The sequence below is a fragment of the Kogia breviceps genome, chromosome 2 (assembly GCF_026419965.1).
Source record: "Kogia breviceps isolate mKogBre1 chromosome 2, mKogBre1 haplotype 1, whole genome shotgun sequence".
NCBI classification, from domain to species: domain Eukaryota; kingdom Metazoa; phylum Chordata; class Mammalia; order Artiodactyla; family Physeteridae; genus Kogia; species Kogia breviceps.
This window is the reverse complement of record NC_081311.1, coordinates 200,004,775-200,026,744: the sequence shown is the minus strand read 5'-3', so window position 1 is coordinate 200,026,744 and position 21,970 is coordinate 200,004,775. Positions and strand designations below refer to the sequence as shown.

Below are 21,970 nucleotides of genomic sequence, written 5' to 3'. Positions count from 1 at the left end.
CGCGTTCGCCTCCTTGTGAGCGGACGATCGGTGGTCCGCCACCCTGGGAAGCTCCCAGCCCACCCCCCTCTGCCCTCGGTTGCCCTGCAGAAGGTCACAGGGGACCCCGTGGACACACTCACCTTAAAGCAGTGGTGTGAGAGAAGGCCTCCAGCAAATATTCACATCTAATTATTTTCAGGCTAAGCTGTTCCTTAAAATTTCATTCCAGAAATAAAATGTAAGGCCAGCTTCCCGTTTCCTTTGCAGAACCTATTAACTGGTGATGCGCTTCCAGCCTCCCTCGGGCACGAGGGTCCTGGGTGGGGTGGCGCTGCAGGGTGCAGAAGGCAGGCCAGCGGAATTGTCAGGAGTGCCGCCATCAGCCCTCTTCTGACCTGCGAGGAAGCCAAGTCCCGTCGAGGGGAGGCGACCCGTTGTCGGGGCTCAGGGCTCCACTGAAAGTCAGCGCCGGAGACCCACTGGGCACTCGCCTGGCATACGGCACCGTTTCAGGTTTTCTTACTTTAGCAGGTGTTTGGGATTACCGCCTAGAGGAGGGTCCCAAATCGGGAAGCTGCAGTGAGTGTGAGTGTGCGCGAACGTCAGCTGTCTCACACTCGTGGCTGACGATGTACCCGCACCTGCCGCCCTGCACACACATGCACACACACGCCCCGCCCACATGCACGGACACACTACACACACACACACACACACACACACACACCCTACCGCACACCAACACATGGGATCAACTGTGCTTTGCAATTCGTTATGCTTGGCTTTGGGGTGAAGCCACACACCAGGCACAGACACCAGAGACCCCCTTGGTATTAACTTCCTTTAACGATGAGTTTAACAGGGCTGTGTTTTTAATTTTGTGGGGGGATTAGAAATGCAGTAGCTCAGCGATACTTCAAAGCAGAGAACTAAAGCCCCCCGACATGAACTTGCTTCAAAACGGCTGCAGAAGCTCTTTGTGAATGAGCTGGTGTCTGCATGAAACGTCTGTGGTTTTCATTGAAAAACGGTCTCGGCTTTAAAATCCATACCAAGACCACGGCCGAAACTGGTCTCCGGCCTGAAGACAAAGTTTATGTGCTGAGAACTTCATTAAAATAATTGAAAACCAGCCTCCCTGGAATGCTGAAGGCCCTTGTGGAGGAGCCCCGCCAGGTCCTCACGGGCGACGGTGGCCCGTACCTCTGGGAAGACAGACCACATCTGCCGGGCGTGGAGATGAAAGAGGACGGTTCTTCCTGGATCCCTGAGGCATTCTCTCCCTCCTCCCCGCCTGGACCAGGAATGTCCCCACTTCCGGCCCCCGTGGCAGGATTGTTAACACGTACTCCAGGCCTGCTCTGACACAGATGCTGTGTTTCAAAGACAGCGCTCTCTACTTTGTGTTTACAGATTCTCGGAACTTTTGTGACAGCGTCCCAGTGGCACAGAGAAACATTAAAAGCTGGGGCTGTTGTCACGCGTGGTAGAACTTTACCAAAGTTGTAACGACAGGAGTCTGGAGCGAGGTTGGCAAACGGCGGTCCGTGGGCCGAGTCCCAGCATGTGTTTTTTAAGTAAAGTTTTATTGGAGCACAGCCACGGCGATGCACTCACGCATCATGTGAGGCTGCTTTCCCGTGACAGGGTGGTGTTGAGACCACACGGCCCCAACACGGAAATACTCTCTAGCCCTTGGCAGGAACACTTTCCAGCCCCTGGTCTAGAGTCACACGCCGTGTTCCTGGGCCCCCAAAGCGGGGTGTGGTCCCCGAGGCACAGAGCCCGGGGTCCTTCGAAGCTGCTCTCATCAGCTGTACAGAGACAGTTCCGGAAGGAACGGAACTGGGTGCAGCCTCAGAAGAAAGAAAAATAAAAGCAGGGAGACGTTGAAAGGCCCACCTGGTCCGTGACTCCCTAGTTCCGGAGGTGGGTTGCTTGGTGGGCGGAGTGCCAGGTGCGAAGTGGGTGCGGGTCTTTATGGCAGACTCTCCCAGCACCTGACCATCGCAGGACAGACGTTCCCTGGGAAGCGCCCCTGGGGTCTCCCAGCACCAGGTGGTGCGTGGTCCCTGGAGCCGGGCCGGGGCGTCCTGGCTCCGCACCACGGATCCCGCCGAGAAGGGCTGACGGGTCTTCACCTGTGTGTGGCTCCCTGGGGTTCTCGGCCCTTCCGGCGCCTGAAATCAGAGGAACTCCTCAACAGGACTGCCATTCGGAATAGTTCCTGGATGGAGAAACGTTCAGTCTTGAGCATTTTGTTTCTTCGGCCAAAGTTGCCGTCTTCTGGGGTTGACTTTGCCCACGTAAGTGGCAGTCTCACCCTTTAGTAAGAGCTGAACGAGAACCTGTGGGAGCTTTCACGGGCCACCCTGCACCCTGTGGCCGTGGCGCTCTCTGGAGTTCGGCACGTGGCGGGGGGCCGTCGGCCGTGCCCAGTGCGCTGACCCCCTCCCACGCGGGCCTCAGAGGACCTGGGGTGGGAGGGGGTCTCGGGGGTGGGGAGGTGGGCTCGCGCATCGTGCGTCTGTCCAGTGGCTCGGGGCAGCAGGCAGGGCTTTTCCAACGCGCGGTGCGATGCCGGGGCTGGGGGGCCGAGTCGGCAGGGCAGCCAGCGCCGGCAGCCACGTGACTCCTGCTTGGCCGGGCCTGGAGCCCAGGCCCCGCGCCGTGACCTGCCCACCCCACCCGCACGGGGCAGGAAGGAGACGGAAGGTCAGGGATGGTTTTCCAGACACGGTGAAGCCGGCTCAGGGCACAGACGCGAGCGCTTGACTTGCCGTGAGTCTCTCCAGTCTCAGCCAAAGCGCGATTTACAGGACGAGCCGGTGCAATTAAGCTGCGAGCTGGGGGCACAGGGGCGTTGTGTTAACGATGCTTTTCCCCCGCTTTTCAGGTAGACTCTTCCCCTTGTTTCCCGAATGTCACTTAACCTCCGAACTTCTCTGTGTTTAGATTTCTAATCGGTCAGTCCTCTTAAATTTGGGCATCGGTTTTCCCTTGAGAGATTCTAAGCGTCAGATTTCTTTGTAATGAGCCTAACACGTCCCCCTGGCACCCGAGCGGTGGGCCGTCTGGTCCGTTGTCCGTAGCCCGCCGTGTGGCCTGGCGGCGGGGAGGGGGCGGTGGAAGGAGAGCACCTGCTCAGCCACGCAGCCCCGCAGCCCCGGTGCTGGGCGGTGACCTCGAGGCCCTGACGGCTGGCCTTGGTGGCCGTCCAGTCCCCTCCCCAGCTGCACCCTCGGCTGACGCGGCGTCGCCTCCCCCCGCCCTCCGCAGAACTGTGGTCATGCCGATCGCCAGCGAGTTTGCCCCGGACGTGGTGCTGGTGTCATCGGGCTTCGACGCCGTGGAGGGCCACCCCACGCCCCTCGGAGGCTACAACCTCTCCGCCAAATGTAAGTCGGGTTTGCAGGTGACCCAGGAGCACGGGGCGGGGGATGCGGCTGTTCGGGGAATCAGACGTCAGGGGCGCTGGGTACACCAGGCTTCCTCTTTAGTGGCAGCGGAAGGAAACTCCAGTTTATACATCTTACCGAAAGCACGACGCCGGCACCCCCACAGAACACGGGGTGAACAGCCCACGTAGCCCGGGAAGCCGCCGCAGGGCTCTGCGCCCAGAGGGCGTGCCGGCACGAGGCCGTGCAGCCCGCGAGCGCGGGACCCACGTGCTGGTGCTGTGAGCTGGCGGCCAGGCCCACGGCGCTCCTGAGAGCCGCCATCCCACGTGGCTGGGGCTTGCGGGGGAGACCCTCAAACCCGGGAAGACGGGCGTAGCCGGCAGCAGGTTTACTTCAGAGTCGGGGGTCGGGGGGGGGCCTGCTTTTGCTCTGTCACAGCAAATCGTAAAGCGCTGGAAGCTCCTCCCCCGCCCAACCGCCGGCCTCGGTCCACAGAAGGGGGCCCCCAGACGCCCCCACCGGCCACACCGCCCGGCCCCCCGGGTGTCGCGGTGGTCCAGGTGTCTGGGGTTTTTCCGGGGCTCCTCGACGCGGCCCTGGTGACTCACGCGAGCCCCAGGGGGCCCTGTGCTGGCCGTCAGCGCAGATGGCGAAGGAGAGCCTGTCCCTCACCCCGCACGGGGAGAGCGTGGGTCCGTGGAGCAGAGCGACGGAAACCAAGGGCAGCCTCTCGGGGTCCACCGCCCGGGGGTGGGGGCGCGAGGGGCTGCCGAGGTGGCCGGGCCAAGGGCAGAAGAGCCAGGGAGCAGAGCCCGACTTTGGGCCCGCTCTGGCCAGCCTGTGACGGGGCTAGTCCCGCAGCCTCGTTTTCCCTGGCTCCCTAATAAATGTCAGACTGTTCTGGCCGAGGGTGGTAATATCGTTACCCATCGGGCGTTTTCTGCCAGGGGGAGGATGACATGGGTGCGGTGGAAGGACTGTGGCTACTGATGAAAGCCAGACGTCCCAGGCGCGGATGTAGGAGAGGCCCGGAGGGGCACACGTGGTGCTGAGGCGTGTGAGTGTATGTGTGCACGCGTGTGCTGGCACATCGGCTGCCCAGAAACCCCTGGGCTCTGGGATGGACGTGGCCGTGCCTTAGCAGCTGCCCTGCCCTGCTCTTGCCTCCTGGCCTCTGCGGTTCCAGCAGGAGAGAGACGAGGGGCTCCCCCCGGGGTCCTCCCCGCCCCCAAACGAGATGGTTTGCGGCATCGTGAAATCAAAGCAACGAAATCATAATTCCCATCCCCAAGGAGATCAGAAAGAATCCCAAACCCAAATTCTTCAATGAATTTATTACAGTCCGGCCTGGCTTCTATTAGGTGTCTCCGCATGCCAGCCCCTGGGTCTCTGCAACATGACGTGATGCACTTCTGGATGCTTTGATCCACTGCCAGGTGTCGGCGCCACGGCCCGGCCTTGCCCTCGACTTGGATCTCGTTTCCCTTGCAGGTTTTGGGTACCTGACGAAGCAGCTGATGGGCTTGGCTGGCGGCCGGATCGTTCTGGCGCTGGAGGGGGGCCACGACCTCACAGCCATTTGCGACGCCTCGGAAGCCTGCGTCTCTGCTTTGCTGGGAAACGAGGTAGGAGAACAGGAGACGGCGGCTCGGGGCCCACGCGGCTCAGGGCCAGCGCTGCTCTGCTCAGCTGTCCCCGCGGCGTTCGCGCTCTCCGCCGCCCACACCTAGGAGGACTCCCACATGCCTGACCAGACCATCTGGTGGTGGGCGGAAGGAGGTGGGCACAAAGGCAGAAGCTGTTTCTCTCGGGAAGGCGGTTCAGGATCAGTCTTTCTAAGGTGCTCAGCTTGACGTGTGCGTTACGGGGAGAACGCCTTCACCGCTGTCCTCCTCGTGGACGGTCGGGTCTCTTCTGGCGGAGGTGTCCCCACGCCATCTCGGGGACCGGGGCACGGGGCCCCGATTCACTGTGGCTCTCCCGCTGCTGTGGCCCTCGGGCGGCGCCCAGGGCTGGGCTCGGCGCTGTGGCCTGACGGCCCGGGCTCAGGGGGGGCGTGTCTGGACCAGGAGGGGGCACTTCGCAGGGTTCGAGAGAGGGAGGGCCACGGGGAGTGTTCCAGCCCAGAGCGCCGTGCGGTCCGCCGGGGCTTCTCACGCCCACCGGTACTCCTGGTAGAGGAAGCCCCCCAGCCTCGGGGAGACCGGACAGGGCGGGCGAGGTGCTGCCGGGGTTGCTGCTGGGAACCTAAAGTTCGTGACCGGCCTGATTTGTAGGTTCCACCTTGAATTTCAGAAATGTGCTCTTCCTGAAACTTTAAATCCATCCATGGCCTTTGGACATGGGGTCACATACCAACCTCCTGACCCCATCAAAGGAGCCTGGGAGGTTCCCGCCCACCCGCCCACGACGTGGCTTTCTCTTGCTGCTGTGCTGTCACCATGAAGGTCCAAAGAAAGAGCCGCTGGTGTTCGGGCAGCGCAGGCCAAGTGCCCTGGCTCACCGGCCCAGCCCGCGGCAGGGAGGTGCCCAGGGCCCAAGCTCTGCAGACACAGAGGGCCTCGTGGGGGGCGCCGGGCCCACGCGGGGATACCCAGAGACCGCTGTGAGCCCAGCTCGCGTGCCACCCCTGGGACTCACCTCCCTCCCCCCGTCAGACGAAACGGGGCTTCTCCAGGTTCGCCAAGCGCGAGGACGCCGTCCCGGCAGGGTCAGGGTTACCTGGTGCCCAGTGGGGGTGGCCGAGTCCAGCCCTAGGACAGGTGTGTGCTTTCTGGAGCAACACCGCCCGATGGCCGAGCTCAGGGGCGGACAGGGAGGGCCGGACCCCCGGCACGGAGGCCGAGAGCAGGACCCGCGGCCAGAGTCGCAGGCCCGGCTCCCTGTGAGGCACCACCTGTGCGGCCACCTGCCCGTGGCTGTCCACGGCCTGGGCTCACACTCCCCGGCCATCCACTAGGACAGGCCGCTGGCTGGCAGCGGGCTGTGTGGGCAGTTGGCTCCGGTGGGCAGGCACCCGGGATAGCTCCATTTTCCCCCGACAGCCTTTGCGTGTCATGGACAGTGTTCATTTTAACCTAAGTCACAGGTCCTGGGTCCAAGGTGCTGGTGGCGTCTCTCCTTCCCGGTCGGCCGGTGAGCCGCACGCGTGAATGTTCCCCAGCAAATACCCCCGTTTGCTTCCCACAGCGTCCACGGCTTTTCTCCTTTCCTCTCTTCGTATAAAGCAATCTCCCCCGTAAATTTTACCAGTAGAAGGCAACTGATTTATATATTCAAACCATCCTGAAGCCTTTCGATTTTTAGAGCCAGTTATTTTAAAATAACAATAGAGAACTCGGCTTTCAACTAGGCCTGTTCCTGCTCTTCTAGCAAGAAAATGTTCTTTTACTGAAACACATCAAAAAGCAGGACGCACTGGTTTTATCGAGGTCTCTTAAAAATCTTTTTAATGCCAGGAAGTTGGACGGCGCTTCACCCGTCTGCCCCGCGGCCTTTGATGATGCTGATACCGGGCGCGAGGGCGGCCCGCACCCACGGGCAGCCAGCTGCGGATGGCGGCCTGTGCTGGGAGCGCCCGCCCCCAGAGCCGGCCGCCAGCAGCGGGACGGCCGAGGGGCCCCTGCGGGGCTGGGTCTGAAGGTCGGCCTTGCTCCAAGAGTCCTTGGGTTGGACAGTTTGAGCTTCAAGCCGTTTGCGACCCTCAGTGACGGTGACAGTGAAACGTCACTTACTCAGAGCGCGTGGTGCGTGGAGACCTGCGGGGAGCCCGCTGGTCAGGGCCCAGGGAGGGGCCCGGGTCGCGTGGGTGGTCACTTCTGCCGTTACGTGTCACCCCCAAGGGGAGGCTTCTTTGGGGCCAGTTCTCTATTTTATCGTATGGCTTTTCAGGGATAAATGCCACCCTTTCATTCAGCCCAAGTCCATGATCAGTGGAGAAGGTCAGGGAGGACTGGGTGACCCGCAGCCTTGGGGAAAAGGCTTTCACGCAGGAATGTCGCTCCTTTGTCACGTTGTGATGCTCTGGGAGGGTGCGGACGGAGGGAGGCAGCAGCAGCCGTATATGTGAGACGGGGACCGCCTCCAGCCCGCCAGCCTTCTCCTCCCTCCTTCGCTCCAGCTCACTGGCGCGCACACTTCACCCGGCGGCCGCCTGCGGGGCGCGCGGGCCCAGGCGCGCGGCCCATCTGAGGGCAGCGAGCCGCCCCCGTCCCCTCTGCCTCGTCCCCCAGACCTGAGCTCACCGATGTTCAGAAGGTGGGCCCAAACGCCTGTCCTTAAAAGGCGAGGGAGCCGGGCCCGCAGGGGGCTGGCCATCGCGGTCCCAGGGAGTGGGGTGAGGCGCTGACCGCCCGGCCCAGCGGCAGGGCAGCTCCCGGGGCCGCGTGAGCTCAGGCCCGTGTCCCCACTTGTCCAGCGCTGACCGCCAGGCTCTCACTGTGGGGCTCGGGCACCAAGAGACTCCTGTGTTCACGGTGCTTGGCTCTTGTGGTTGTTTGTTTGTTTGTTTGTTTGTTTGTTTTTTAATGCCTTATCCTCTTTCAAAAGGATTTCAGCAGCGACAAAAACACCAGTGAGACTGACCTTGGGCCAGCAGTGGGCTGGCCGGAGGTCAGTGCAAGGACACAGAGGATGTTCTCTGCGGTGGGGGAGGGAACCCGGGCCTGTGTCCCCCTCAGCTATGGGGGCAGGGCTGACATACCTTGGAAAGTGTCGTGAACATTTGGTTACTAGGCTAAGTCAGCCGTGGTACCCAGCGGCTTCCCCGGAGCGTGACGACGGAGCAGGCTGCCCGCCACGCCAGTCGAGCTTCCAGGCCAGAGCCTGCACTGCATCGGGGCTGTGGGCCGCGTGTCGCCTTGTCAGCTCCCCTCGCTCTCCCACAGGACGGGCGCTCGCTCCTTGAGAAGCTGCCCTGCGCCCTCTGCAGGCGAGAGCCCCCCCCCACCGGGAGGAGCGCCGGCCTCACAGCAGCCCCCCTGCAGGGACAGAGGAGCTGGGGGGAGGGGCCTGAACCTGCCTCCTGAGCCCCGGGCATGTCGTCCTGGGCGCACACCCTCCACTGGCCGCTGAGTCTCACTCCTCTCACCCCTTGTCGAAAGGAGTCACGACCTTTAGCCCCTGATGGTTTATTTTTGCTGTTTAAACACTGTGTTGAGAACCAACCTGACCAGTTCCATAAGCCTTTGCGCTTTCACCAGAAGGGCTATGAGAACACGATGCCGACCGGTCCCGGATAATTGCTGAGTCTGGCAGTGTCGCCTGATGCGGTTCAAAGTGCTGAGGCCGTGGAGCCGAGCAGGCCAGACGGGCGCCGCACCACCTCCCAGCCCTGCAGGACCCCGAGGAGGGCGCCTCTAGGGGGAGGGTGTCACCGCCGGGCCCCGACTGGTGCTGTGCTTCCCGAGCGCCCACGGGAGAGCTGGGGCCGGCGGGGGTCTGGCGGGCACTGAAGCCGTGGGGAGTGAGCAGGCGGGGGCCCCCGGCCACTCCCGAGGGAGCCAGCAGGACGGCTGGGACCGAGGCTGAGGGCAGAGGACTTGGGGGGGAAGAGGAGGACCGGAAACGGACCTCGGGAAACAGCCCTGGTGAGACCGCGAAAACGGCCACAGAGGGAAGCGGAGATGCGGGCGAGCAGGTAGGCACGGCCCACGGGTCCTGTCTGCTCTGACTCTTACGTGGGAGAGAGTTTGCAGGCGCCTCTGTCCGGAGGATCCGCGGACACGGGGGAGAGCAGGTCCGCGGCGCCGGCCTGCGGGCCGTGGGTGTGGGTCAGCTGGAGAGCTACAGGGGGTCCTGCTAGACATCTTCTGTCTCCTTAAGAAGAAAGGAGGGCAGGGGCACCTGCTGCGGTGGCCGGGGCTGTGAGATACGGCGGCTGTGTAGCTGCCCCAGGGGCTCTGAGGGTGGGGAAGGAGCGCGTGCGCCGAGGACGGGGCCTGGGCCTACATCATCTCACAGTTTCCTGGCTGGCCCAGATATTCCCAACAACAAAGTCGAGTTTTACGTATTCTGGAAAACACAAACTCTGACCTAGGTTCCTCCAGGATATCCTAAGGACTGTTTTCTTTGGTGCTGTAACCTCTTGATTCTTCTCCCTTGCGGTGTGGGCCCTTGTAAACTACAGAGTGGGAAACCACCTCCACAGCTGCTACGACCAGCGAAGCCCCAGGCAGTGTGTCCGACCCAAGCGTGCAGGGCTTTCTCGCCCCGGAGGTCGGACGCTCCTTCTGGGTGTTTTCTTGCCCACTTCCCCCGAGGCCGGCTTCTTAAAGGTTGAGCTTAGGACAAGCCTCCTCTCCGATTTGGTTCTGACGTCCAACGCAGTAGGTACCCGTGCCACAGGGCGGCTGAGGGCTCTCTGTGTGTCGCTCGGGACACGACGTTGTCCACAGCCGGCCCCCTCTTCTCTCCCAGGGGACGCCCTCGAAGGTTCCCCAGCTCAGCTCCTTGCAGACACAGGCGGGCACGCGAGGGCACACGGCCCGGCTCGCGGAGCTCACGCGGCCTGGACCAGACTTCGCACCAGCTCCTTCTGGCCGGGCAGGGCTGCGGCCACCTGCTTGCTGTCCGCCTGGGGCCGCTGGACACCTCTCTGTCCTTCAGATCTCCCTGTCACACCCGCCCCGCTCAGCCCTTCCCGAGACGATCGTCACTGTGCGGCCCCCGCCCCACTCAGCGCGCCTGACCTCCTCTCCCCGCCCCTTCCCTGCCGTCTCCACTCGGGCCCTGCGTCAGCATCGCCCCCCGCCCCGCAGACCCGGGACCCTGCTCTGTGTTTCCCACTAGAATGACGCTCTGTGAGGCTGGGGGGAGGGTTGTCTGTTTTGTTCCCTGTTGGTTCTTACTGGGCTGCTCAGTAATATCTGTTAGGTGGAAGGATAAAATCCCAAGCAGTAGGGGATTTTGAGATGTGGATTCTCCCCGCTTCCCCGACGTTTTGTTGTAAGTCAAGGCTGGGAGCATGCAAAGCCCCGGGGCGGCTGGAGACGAGGGGCCGCCGTAGAAATGGGGGGAGCAGGCGTGGGCTCGAGGGGCTCGCTGGACGGGACCGTGGCGGAGGGTGCTGGGAGGAGGGCCAGCCGCCAGCCGCGTGCGGGTCCTGCTGGGGAGATCAGCCGTGGGGACCCCCCCCCCGGACGGGGAGCTGCGGGGCCTGGGTTTAGTGTGAGAAAATGCCTGGTGCCACGCTCTGACACACCCTCTGCCTCGAAGTGAGAGGTGATTTTTAGAATGAGTTACTTTTTAAAGAATTGTTTTTTTCTTAAAAGTGATCAAACTAAAACGCTAGCAGACTATTAGAGTTAGGCCGTAACGGTCAGGACACAGCAAGTTATGCTGCAGTGAGGACCCCAAACCTAAAAGGTGTGTTTCCTGCTCCAGCTTCGTGCCCGCGAGGGGCCTGGGCTCTGCCCCGCGTCGCCCTCAGCCTAGGGTGACCAGGGCGCTCGGGGACACTCCCGTCCTCACGGGGATGCCCGGCAGTGGGGGACAGCAGGGTGGTCCCGGGGAGGCTCCATTCCTGAATCTCCCCTCTGGCCCTGGACTCACAGGGTCGTCTGAGAGTCACTCCCGTGCAGTCTCCTGGGACAGCAGGGCGGCTGCAGCTCTGAGGCAGATCCTGGTGGAGGGAGGGGTGCGCCCCACGTTTTCGAGGTGGCATCAGAGTCTTTGCCCTGCGGGCCCTCGGCAGTGGGTGACGAACCTCAGCGACACGGCGTCTCACGTTTGATCCCTGCCCGTCTGCAGGGGGGCACGGCACCAGGTGTGGTAGAGGATCACTTCCTCATCGCCTGGAGGCCAAGCACCTTTTCACATGTCTCTTGACCACTCAGCCTTTCTCTTTGTGTCTTTTGCCCATTTTTCTATTAGACCCTCTCTTTCCAATTTATTCTTGGGGGGACGAATTGGATGGAGGGATGGAGGGATGGGTGGATGGACCGGTGCACGTTGGGAGTCCCCTCCTTGGCTCTTCTCGGGAAGAGTGAGTGTAGGGTCAGAATAATCCGTTCCTGGACTGGGAGGGCTCTCCCGGGCTATGGGTCTCCTTTGGGTGAAAATTTTAAATGGCTGACTTAGTCATTTATTTATCCCTTCTTGAATTAATTTTGGAAAGTTACATTTTACCAGGAATTTTTTTCCACATCAGCCACGCTTTCAGAATCATTGGCAGACGTTAATATTGTTCTCTTGCTGCCTTTCCTCTCTGCGGTTCCCGCAGTTGTGGTGCTTCCTATGCTAGGATGTTTATTTGTGCCTCGTCTTTAGTTTTCTTCATCAGCCCCGCCCCAGCTTGTCGATTTAATTAGTCATTTCAAAGAATCAACTTTCAGCTACAGTATCTTTTATTCTTTCAAAATGTATTTCTGCCCCTTTCTGTGTATTTTCTTATCTTCTTTCTCTGGGGCTATTCTATTCTCTTGCTCATTTCTTTTTTTTCTTTTCTTTTTTTTTTTGCGGTACGGGGCCTCTCTCACTGTTGTGGCCCCTCCTGTTGCGGCAGAGCACAGGCTCCGGACGCGCAGGCGCAGCGGCCGCGGCTCACGGGCCCAGCCGCTCCGGACGCGCAGGCGCAGCGGCCACGGCTCACGGGCCCAGCCGCTCCGCGGCATGTGGGATCCTCCCGGACCGGGGCACGAACCCGCGTCCCCTGCATCGGCAGGCGGATTCTCAACCACTGCGCCACCAGGGAAGCCCTCTTGCTCATTTCTTAAATTCAGTTCTTAGTTCTCAGTCTTGTTTTCCAATATGTACCTTGAAGGTTATAAAAATGTCCCCCAGCACCGTGTTTAGCTGCATCTCACACACTGTGATGTGTGGCATTTTCATTATTTTTTATTTCTATGCATTTCATAATTTCTATTATGATTTCTTCTTTGACCCACGATTGGTGTGTTTATAATGTCCAGCCATAGGGCTCGTGGCTCTCTTTTTGTTTTCAGTATCTAACACGTGGCACTGTGCTAAGAAAAGGTGGTCTGGGTGGCAGGTTTCCTTTGTGGAGACTTGCTTCACGGGCTAGTATGTGGTCAGTCTGTGTAGACACTTCCACACCCGTTTGAAGTGACATGTGGCCCCCGTCTGTCTGCTTTACAGAGTGTTCCATTTATTCCCACGAAACCAACCTTGCTAACTGTGCTGTTCATGTTTTGGTTTTCTCTGTTGATTTTTGTCCGCTTGTCTGCTTGATCTAAGAAAGACCTGTCAAAATCTCCTACTAGGATGGTACATTTATCCATCTCTCCTCTTAGTTCTGTCCGTTTGCACTTCATAACATTTGAAAGCAATTTTACTAAATAGATACAAATTTTAAGTCATTGTATCCTTTTGATGAGTTGAAATTTTTATCATTGTATAGTGACCTTCTTTATGTCCGGTTATGGTTTTTTTCCTTAAGTCTGTTGTACCAAACACGTAAGGTGGTGCACCGGCCTCCTCTTTATTGGGTGTGCCTGATGTGGGGTTTTTAGCCTTCTTGCAATGTTTCAGGTGTGTCCTCTGGCAAAGAGCGTAAGGCGGGATTCCATTGTCATGTGTCACGTCCAACTGTCTGTGTTTTATGTGCAACTGAGGATGATGCCTCCATTAGTCACGGAAAATCCTCGGCCGTCGGCACCGTTCATCACCCACCCCCCAGTCTCGTGGGGACATTGACCTCCTTCTGTCCCTTGTCTCTGGGCTGCGTTCCGGCTCATTTCTTCAGTTGTTTGCTTCCAGGTTACCAGTTTTCTCTCCAGCTCATCTCACTGTGTTCCTAATTTCTAGGAAATTATGTTTTCATTTCTAGAAGTTCCATTTGGCTCTCTCTCAAATATTCCGTTTCACTTTCAGTGATCTCTGGTCCTTTCACCGTTCATTAGTATCTTACTTTTATTTTTAATATATTAAGCATGCTTACTTTAAAGCTGATCATTTCAATAATTAAACTCTTGGAGGATCTAAATCTTCATTTTTAAAAAAAAAAATGTTCACTTGGGGATACTTTCAGATTTACAGGAAAGTTGCAGAGCTGCACACGTGTCCCTGCAGACCCCTCAAGTAATTCCCTCTGTTACGACGGTCTTACTCAGCATGGGGCATTTCTCACAACTGAGAAACCAACCCTGGCACATTACCCTTAAGTAAACTCCAGGACGGAGGGAGCTTTCACTCATTTTCCCCTTTTTCTGTTTCAGGGTCCTTCTCCTTAGTCCCCTCTGGGCCATGACAGTTTCTCAATCTTCTGTTATTTTTCGTGGCTCCACCAGTTTGGAGGCAGGCTGGCCAGGTGTTCTGTAGAATGTCTGATTCTCTCCCTCGTGACCGCACTGGAGCGAGGGGCTGGAGGAGGAAGACCCCATGCTCGGGCGCCCTTCTCATCGGCGTGGCGCCGTCCACGTGGTTCACCTCCGCTGGGGCTGACGTGGGCGCTGAGTTAGAGTGTGCCGTCAGGCGTCTGCAGCGAGCTGCCGTGTTTCCTCTTCCCGCGTGGACGCTTCGATGGACATCACGCAGCTCAGCTCGGGCAGGAGGGGGCAGGGTGGCAGGTGGCAGGCTCCACCTGGCAGAGACAGGGTGTGCACATCAGTTATTTGGAATCCCTCTTAAGGAAGATGCGTCTCTTCTCTCTGTGTATTTGTTTACTCGGTCACTTATCACGCCAGTATGGACGAGTGGATATTAATTTTACATTCTGAGATATAATTCAGTACCTGTACGTACTTCATCTCCCCTTGGCCCTGCGTGTGTCCCTTTGACACGCCCGCCGTTTTGTCTTTGAGCGCGTCCTTCCTTACTCTCTGCATTCAGGCTGCTCCAGGCTCACCCTGCACCTTCCCCGCCATTTCTTCAAGGAGCCTGGTTCCTTTCATTGGAGAGAGGTATGAGAGACCTTGTCTGTTCCTCCTGACCCAAGTTCACGCTCGCTTACTTGTGTGTGTTGTGAGTTTTGTGATTGGGAGTCCATGCTTCCCAGAAGTGAACTGGCAGCGCCAGCTGGCGGCCTGGCTTGGGGATACACGCGTCCCTCGAGCACTGGTGGGGCCTGTGGCCCGCGTGCTCCTGCTCTGTCCACTCATCCTTGACGGGGCGGTGGTCGCCACGGCCGGGCGAGCGCAGCCCAGGACCCGTCCCCCGTTACCTGACCTCCCCGGGCAGTCCCAGCTTTGTTCCAGAACCCGGCAGGTCGCCCTCAGTTTTGTAGGCCTGGCTGGTTATTTACACCGATACCGTATTTATGATCTGTTTCATCCCACGTTTGGGGCGGTTCTGTTGCTGCTGACGGGTGGGCGCGTGTGTGCCTTCTGACGCCATCTGCCGCGGGACTTGAGGAAGGACTCGGAGCATAGGTTCCCTCGCTGAGATGCTGCTTACTCCCTTCCGCTTACCTTCCTCCCCACTATTGGAGGAAAACCCTGAACGGGGGATATTCAGGCACTATTGGTAAAACCCTTATTTATAGGGGACGTGAACCTGGTATTTCCAAAAAGGAATAATCATCTCCCCTGATGTTCTGCTGTGGTATCAACAGTGGAGGCCAAGCCTCTGCCCTTCTGTACCGGGCATCCTGGACACCGTCCACCGTTCTGCTCACAGAGGAGCCCACACACACACCTGAGAGCCTCCTGAGAAAAACACCTTAAGGAAAAGAAATCTAGTTTTGTAAAAAAATGTCTATAATAAATACCAAAAGCACACTTGGCTTTTTAAAGCTGTTTATTACTCAGTCAGCAAGTACACTTTAGAAAGACGCTGACTCTGGACATCCCATCTTAACACACACGGGGATTATACTGATATGAATTCAGTATGTATTCTTCTTTTTTTCTCGCAGCTTGACCCTCTCCCAGAAAAGGTTTTACAGCAGAGACCCAATGCGAACGCTGTCCGGTCGATGGAGAAGGTCATTGAAATCCACAGTAAGTGGCGTGGTCCGGTGCTCAGCTGGGAGACCCTCCTGGGGGAGAGACCCAAGGGAGGAGGGAGGACCCCGTGGCCCCGTCTCCCACCCCTGGGCTTCTGTCTCTCTCACTGCCAGCTGCTTCCCCAGGCCGACATGACAGGGACTCGCGTTCAGCTAGAATGCAACGAGCTGGCAGAGACTCTCGTTTTACCCCCGTTCATTTCCCCACAACCGGCTACGGTCCTGTCATTGGCACCGCTTTGTGGGGTGAAAGAACTGAGGCTCAAGGGGTCTGTGAGGTCACTTGCTCTGGGTCCGCAGCTGGCGGGGGGTGGGGACTTGTGCGTGAGCCTGTGTCCTCGGGTCTGGCCTCTACCCCTGGACCAGAGGATCCCACCCCATAGCTCAGAGACCCTCAGCCCGCAGAGACCCAGCGCCGGGTGCAGCCCCCTTCCCGGCCGGCCTCCTGCCCTGCCCTCATCACACAGCTGCTTGTCCTGGTCTTCGGGGTGACCTAGTCATCAGACTGTCCGTGTGGGTGGGTGGAAGCCAGGGTTTCCCCGCTGTGGCCTCAAGCTCCCGGCCTCGGGGCCATTCCCCCCCAGCCTCCCCGGTGGGGGGAGAGGCTGCCTGGGCCCCCGGGCCTCCCAGCACTGCCCCCCCCATCATCTCGGTGGCTCCAGGAGGGAGCGGGGAGGCACCCCCCGGCAGGCCACAGCACCCCGAGGGAGGGGCCCCCCATCCCAGACGTGCTGCCTCTGGAGGGCTTGGGTCTGCGGGCCACGCAGAAGCTTTTCCGGAGAGTCACAGCCTCTGTGAGTTTGTAACCAGGTGATTCCCTGACTTCTGTCTCTGGAGAGAGTGGTGCTTTCAAGTCGCCGGTGACGGGTTGTGCGTGAGCCCCCGGCCACAGGAGGCTGCTGGCCGGCCGCACGCGCACGGGGTCGCGGCCCCGTAGCGAGTAACCGCGCCCTCCCGCAGGCCAGTACTGGCGCTCCCTGCAGCGGCTCGCCTCCACCGCCGGCTACTCCCTGCTTGAGGCCCAGAAGTGCGAGAACGAAGAGGCCGAGACCGTCACTGCCATGGCCTCGCTGTCCGTGGGCGTGAAGGCCCCCGAGAAGAGGTGAGTGCCGGCGCGGTCCTTGGACCCCCAGCTCTTTGCCCCGGGCGCCCTCAGACGCGCGTGGTTTCTCCACGTGGGCCCTGCCGAGCCCAGCGGGGCCGGGAGGGAAGGAGGGCGGGCGGGCAGGTGTCCCCACCCTACCTAGTCCAGGACCGGGCGGCCTGGCCACCTCTCTCCAGAGCACAAGAGCCACAGAAACACTTGAAGGGCCCCTGGGCCCAGACACTTAGCGTGGAGGGGTAGCTCGGAGTCGGGGGCGGGGCGGTGGGGTGGCAGCAGCCCTGGCCGAAGGGGACCTCCGCCCACCCACCGTCTGCTCTTCTCTCCTCCGCCGCCGCCGCCGCCGCCGTCGACCCGCACCCCCGCCCCCTCCCCCGGGCCACCCCACAGGCCCGACGAGGAGCCCATGGAGGAGGAGCCGCCCCTGTAGGTGCGCCCGAGGCTGCGGTTCTCTTGTTCGTTTGTCTCCGTCTTGAAGCTCCGCCGAGAAAAGTTGCTGCCGCCCTGCGTCCTGCCGCGGCCTTGTCCGAGCCCGCAGGTGCGGCGGGGCCGGCGGCGGCGGTGGCGGGCGGCCCTCTGCCTGCCGGGACCCGGACAGACGCCGGGACGCGCGGACACAGGCGCTCTGGGCTCCGCAGGGAGGCCGCAGAGGCAGGAAGCCTGTGGCGCCGCGGGGCAGAGCTGCGCATCTAGCCGACACGAGAAAAAGAAACTGAAAATCAAAGATCTCGCGACACAAAGCAAACTTGATTAAAACTGGTGCTCACGGTTTGGTGATTCCCCACAATTCCACAGTCTCCGTGCAAACCACTCCACTCGTCCTGTAGCTTATTTCTTTTGAAGAGAAAGTCGCCACGGCTCCGGCTCCGGCCGCCGACGCCGCGGTGCGCGGTGGGGCGGGGCACAGAGCGGGCGAGCGTTTAGGGAGAAAAACTGGACGAAACAGAAACGTGAGCCCGCGGGAAGCTGGCTTCGGTTTCTCAAAGCCGGTGGAAGACGCGCGTTTGTGCCTTTCTTTTTATTGCTCTGATGGATTTTTGTGGCTGGGTTTTCTGAAGTCTGAGGAACAATGCCTTAAGAAAAAATAAACAGCAGGAGTCGGTGGGACAGTGCCCTGTGGCTGGTGGGACCAGAGGCCGGTGCCTGCTGGCCGGGCCCTCCGCAAGCAGCGCGGCCACGGCCGGCAGCTCCGGAGGGCTGAGGTCCTGCCACCCCGTTTCACTTGATTGCTGTTGAAAAATGGAGGTAGTTCCAAAAATGTGGCAAATACTGTTGGGGGTTTTGAAGTCCAACAAATTTTAAATGAATCCAAAGTGTTCTTTTCTCGTACATCATATAACAATTGAGCATCTCCATTTGGTTGTGAAGCATGTCCTAGGCACACTTGCAGTGTTACGATCGGAATGCTTTTTATTAAAAGCAAGTAGCATGAAGTATTGCTTAAATTTTAGGTATAAATAAATATATATATGTATAATATATATTCCAATGTATTCCAAGCTAAGAAACTTGATTCTTATGACATCTTGATAAAATATTTATAATGCATTTATAGAAAAAGTATATATATATAATAAATGCAAATTGTAAAGGTCCCTGGCGAATGAACGACTTGTGAATTAGCTATCAAGGTGCTTATGGAAAGGGATCTAGTTTGAAGCTCATGTATTTCTGAACTCCAGATTGGAGAGCTTTCAATCACACATTCGCCACGGGGTAACTGCCCTGCAAGATTGTACTTTCATTTTAATTATTTTCTGACCCGGCCCCTTCCCACTCCAAGCCTCCATGCACATGTGTACCTAATGAGTTTTTATAGCAAAGAATATAAATTTGCTGTTGATTTTGTATGAATTTTTCACAAAAAGATCCTGAATAAGCATTGTTTTGTGAATTTTACATTTTTTCTCACCATTTAGCGGTTTTCTGAATGGTAATAACATCTAAACTTCTTCCTTTCTGAACTTTTGCTTGTACATTTTTTTTTAACTTTGGAAGGTGTTTTCTTTCTTTATTATTCTCATTCTGTTTATTTTTGTACAGTGAGCACAGAGTTTACTTTCAGAGTGAGCACCAAATGTGCAGCAGGGTCTGAGGTCTGCTTCCCCTGGTCCTGTCCCTCGGCTGGACATAGAGCGCGGGGCCCTCCTCGCCGTCTGTGCATCGTGGGCTCGGGGGGGGGGCTCATCACAGCGCTGAGTTGTGGGGGGTTTGCCAGACACCATGGGCCGTCAGCATTCACAAAGCTCATGTTTAAACTTCTCTGACCATATGGTCAGGATAGAATTTTCACTTCACTTTTCCAAAGACCTTGTAAGCATGTCAGCAACGTGTGGGCCTGGGGGGGTGGGGAGCGGGCGGCACCCATTCTGGGTTTTTCTGCCGCAGCCGTATGGTAGGGCCCCGGCCAGGAGGCCCGGATCTTGGAGCCTGTGGCCGCAGGGAGCCTGGGCCCGCAGGGACGGCCGACTCCTGACGGGGACAGCCAGCCTTTGCTCTTTTTCTCTTTGACAGTAACTGAAAGTCACTTTTTACCGGTAACTTATTTTCCAGCACCTGAAGCCACCAAGTGTCATTCCAAAGTGTACGTCAGGTTCTGATTTGAGGGCGTGCAGAACAGCTTTTGCCCCCAGCCGGGAGCCCCCAGCCAAGTCTCAAGTTTGGCGACGTTTACAGGGTAGCTTCTGAAGGAGACTCTGACGCAGCCAGACTTGGACCAAGAGAATCCAGATTCTTGGACTGGCTTGGTCGCCGGGCTGCTGTCGGTCAGACTTGGGACAGTGGTTGAGGGCAGGACAGGAAGGCCTTGGGACACGTCTGATGTTCTCTCCCCTCCTGGCCTTTTGCCCTGAGGCCCAAGTTGGCCGGGGGAGCTGGAGTGTGCGGACAGCTGGATCCGCCCAGCGGCCACAGCGGTGGCAGGGCCCGGCCGGCCAGCTTTTCTGGCCTTCTCAGCCCCCTTTTACTGCGGGGGACCCCCCCTCCCCCCGCTGCCTTCCCACTTCCCGCCAGCCGTGGCTCCTGAGGAGGAACACATCATCTGGCATTCTTTACAGGTGATGGGTAACACGGACCCTGGTGGCCAAGTAAAATCTTCGGGGGGATTTACTTCTAATCTCATCCAGCAGAGGCCTCCTCTGCAGAAGGCCCGGTAGGGGGAGCCTTGTCATTTGCCAGCTCACTCCAGCTTCACAGGCGTGCTTAAAGCAGCACCGTGTAGCCTTTTCTTTTCTTTAAAGACACAGCCCTTCTCGACGGCCAGCCGTCCAGGGCAGACGGCGGAGGGCCCACCTGGAGTGCCCGCAGGCCCACCGCCTCGGGGAGGGCCCCTCACACCTTCCCTCTGTGGTCCCTGGACCTTTGGCCTTTTTGTTCCTTTGCAGAGGCCTTGGGGGCACTGGCCGGGGGTCAGCAAGTGAGCACTTTATATCCCTTTGCGGGGAAACCCCGTGATGCCCCGGGACTCGTGGTGTCACCCTGCCTTGGGGCCTTCCAGCCGCGCCACGCCGTGCCCAAGCCCCACCAGCAGGCGGCCGTCCCTGGGCTGCACCCGAGCCCCGGGGACTGGCCGCCCCTCCAGTTCTGAAGGGCCACTTTGTCAAAGTGTTTGGGTTTTTCTTTACTTCTTTTCAGAGTTTGTTTCCAGAGGAAGGACCGTTTTCTACTGGTCTGATTTTTGCAGCACTAGCAATGGGATTCCTTGTTTTTAATTTTTGATCAGAACATTCCTTCTCTCCTGGTCACAGCTGTGCGTTCATTCCATTCTTCTTTTTGTAGACTTTTGGGCCCACGTGTTTTATGGGCATTGATACATATATAAATATATATATAAAAATACATACGAATATATTTTTTTAAGTTTCCTACACCGAGGTTGCATGGGCTGTTACGAGCGGCATGTCTTTATATTGTATACGGATTTTGCACGCCAGACGCGGCAGCTTTTGGGGAGAAGAGAAATGCCTTTTTGTTCCCCTCCCATGACATTTGCAGACACAAAAGATGGGAATTTTTCTGTAAAATGAAACAAAACCTTGAAGGAGAGTGAGGGAGGGGGGAACGTTTGCATCTTATTGAACTTATTCTTAAGAAATTGTACTTTTTAATGTAAGAAAAATAAAAAGGACTACTTAAACATTTGTCATATTAAGAAAAAAGTTTATCTAGCACTTGTGACATACCAATAATAGAGTTTATTGTATTTATGTGGAAACAGTGTTTTAGGGAAACTACGCAGAATTCAAAGTGAACTGCCTGTGTCTCTCTCGGGTTGATTTAGAGGGATTTGTTCTGTTTGGTTTCTTCCCTTCTCTCCTTGCTCAGGGGCAAGGTGAGCGCCGCCCCCCACCCCCAGCCCTGGTGGCCGTCGGTTCCGCTGGGGAACCCGAGGCCCCAGCGGCCGTTTCCGCACAGCTGTGCCGACTTTTCCTGACTTTTAGATCATGTATGGCTAAGATTTCACTTTAAACTCAGCAGTCGTGAACTGTGCTGCACTGTGGTTTAAAATCATACTTTGCATCGAGAGGAAACCATTTCTTCCTTGTAATGAAGCAGAGCTTTCCCAGCTCACTCTGTCTTTGACATGATTAAAAGCCTCCTATTGAAGGAAAAAGAAAGCAGACAGTTTGTTTGTTTTTGTCGTTGTTGTTGTTTTGGTGTGTGTGCTCCACGGTGGAGGCGCTATTTTCCAATTTACGAGAGTGACAAACATGTCACCACATGTCTACGGGAGGGGGCTGGCCCTGTTCGCCCAAGAGCTCCTCGCGGTGTCGTGGAAAATGCAGTGGTGACGACTTCCTGTCCCACCCGACGCCTGTTCGCGCTAATGCAGGCGCCGCGCTGGTAACAGAGACCCGTCTCATCTGTAACTTAATCAGTTCTCTGATTGTCTGGACCTCCCAGTGGTTCTTTCCTTTGCTCGGTGGAGTTGGAGATTTTGTTCTTGGTTTTCTCATTCTTGTTTCCTTCTCTGTGAGTGGATTTTCACCGACTGAGGTGCCCCCCCCCCCCGACGGCCGACTCCACTTCACCCGGAGTCCAGTGTCTGTACCTCATCATACGACTTGTCACTCTTGTGGTGTAAATAAAGAGCATTATTGCCCTCCCACCTGTGGTTTCTGCCGTGTGCTCCCATCCTCGCTGGCTCTGTGCCGGGGACCCTGGGGGGTGGCTCCTGGGACCCAGCCCATCTGCAGCCCTGTCACCCTCCACCCGTACAGACGGCCTACAGGAGTGTCTTCACTTAAATGTCCAATAATTCAAGTCCTTGCACTATTTTCTCCCCAAAATCCTGGTCTGGAAATGACCTCGTAGGTGAACGAGGCCAAAGGGAAGGGGACCAGAGGCCCGGCCTCCCCACAGCCGGGCACTCTCTCCTGGAGGCCGTGAGTCTGCAAACACGGCCCCCAGCCAACACTTGCCACCCCCAGGTGACCACCATACTTCCCCGGTGGTCACACCCCTTCCCAGGCCCCCCATGTCCAGTGACTAATAATCGGAGGGGGTGCGGGTTAAGTGTCCAGCCCCCTTGGCCCAACTCAGGGCCCCCTCTAGCTACTTCTGGTGGGGTCAGCCTGCCCCCCA

The 21,970-nt window shown here is 58.1% G+C and overlaps 1 protein-coding gene across 15 annotated transcripts in view; it reads left to right on the top strand.

Moving 5' to 3' along the window:
• HDAC4 (histone deacetylase 4) overlaps positions 1 to 21,494 on the top strand; it is a 289,653-nt gene extending 268,159 nt beyond the window's left edge. For all 15 annotated transcript variants that reach the window (XM_059054872.2, XM_059054871.2, XM_067027304.1 and 12 more), the window contains 5 exons: positions 3,262 to 3,380; positions 4,875 to 5,008; positions 15,196 to 15,280; positions 16,246 to 16,387; positions 16,778 to 21,494. In XM_059054872.2, the coding sequence (XP_058910855.1) occupies positions 3,262 to 3,380; positions 4,875 to 5,008; positions 15,196 to 15,280; positions 16,246 to 16,387; positions 16,778 to 16,817 (520 nt within the window). In that variant the 3' untranslated portion in view covers positions 16,818 to 21,494. The remainder of the gene's footprint in view (positions 1 to 3,261; positions 3,381 to 4,874; positions 5,009 to 15,195; positions 15,281 to 16,245; positions 16,388 to 16,777) is intronic.
• The last annotated feature ends 476 nt before the right edge of the window (positions 21,495 to 21,970 follow it).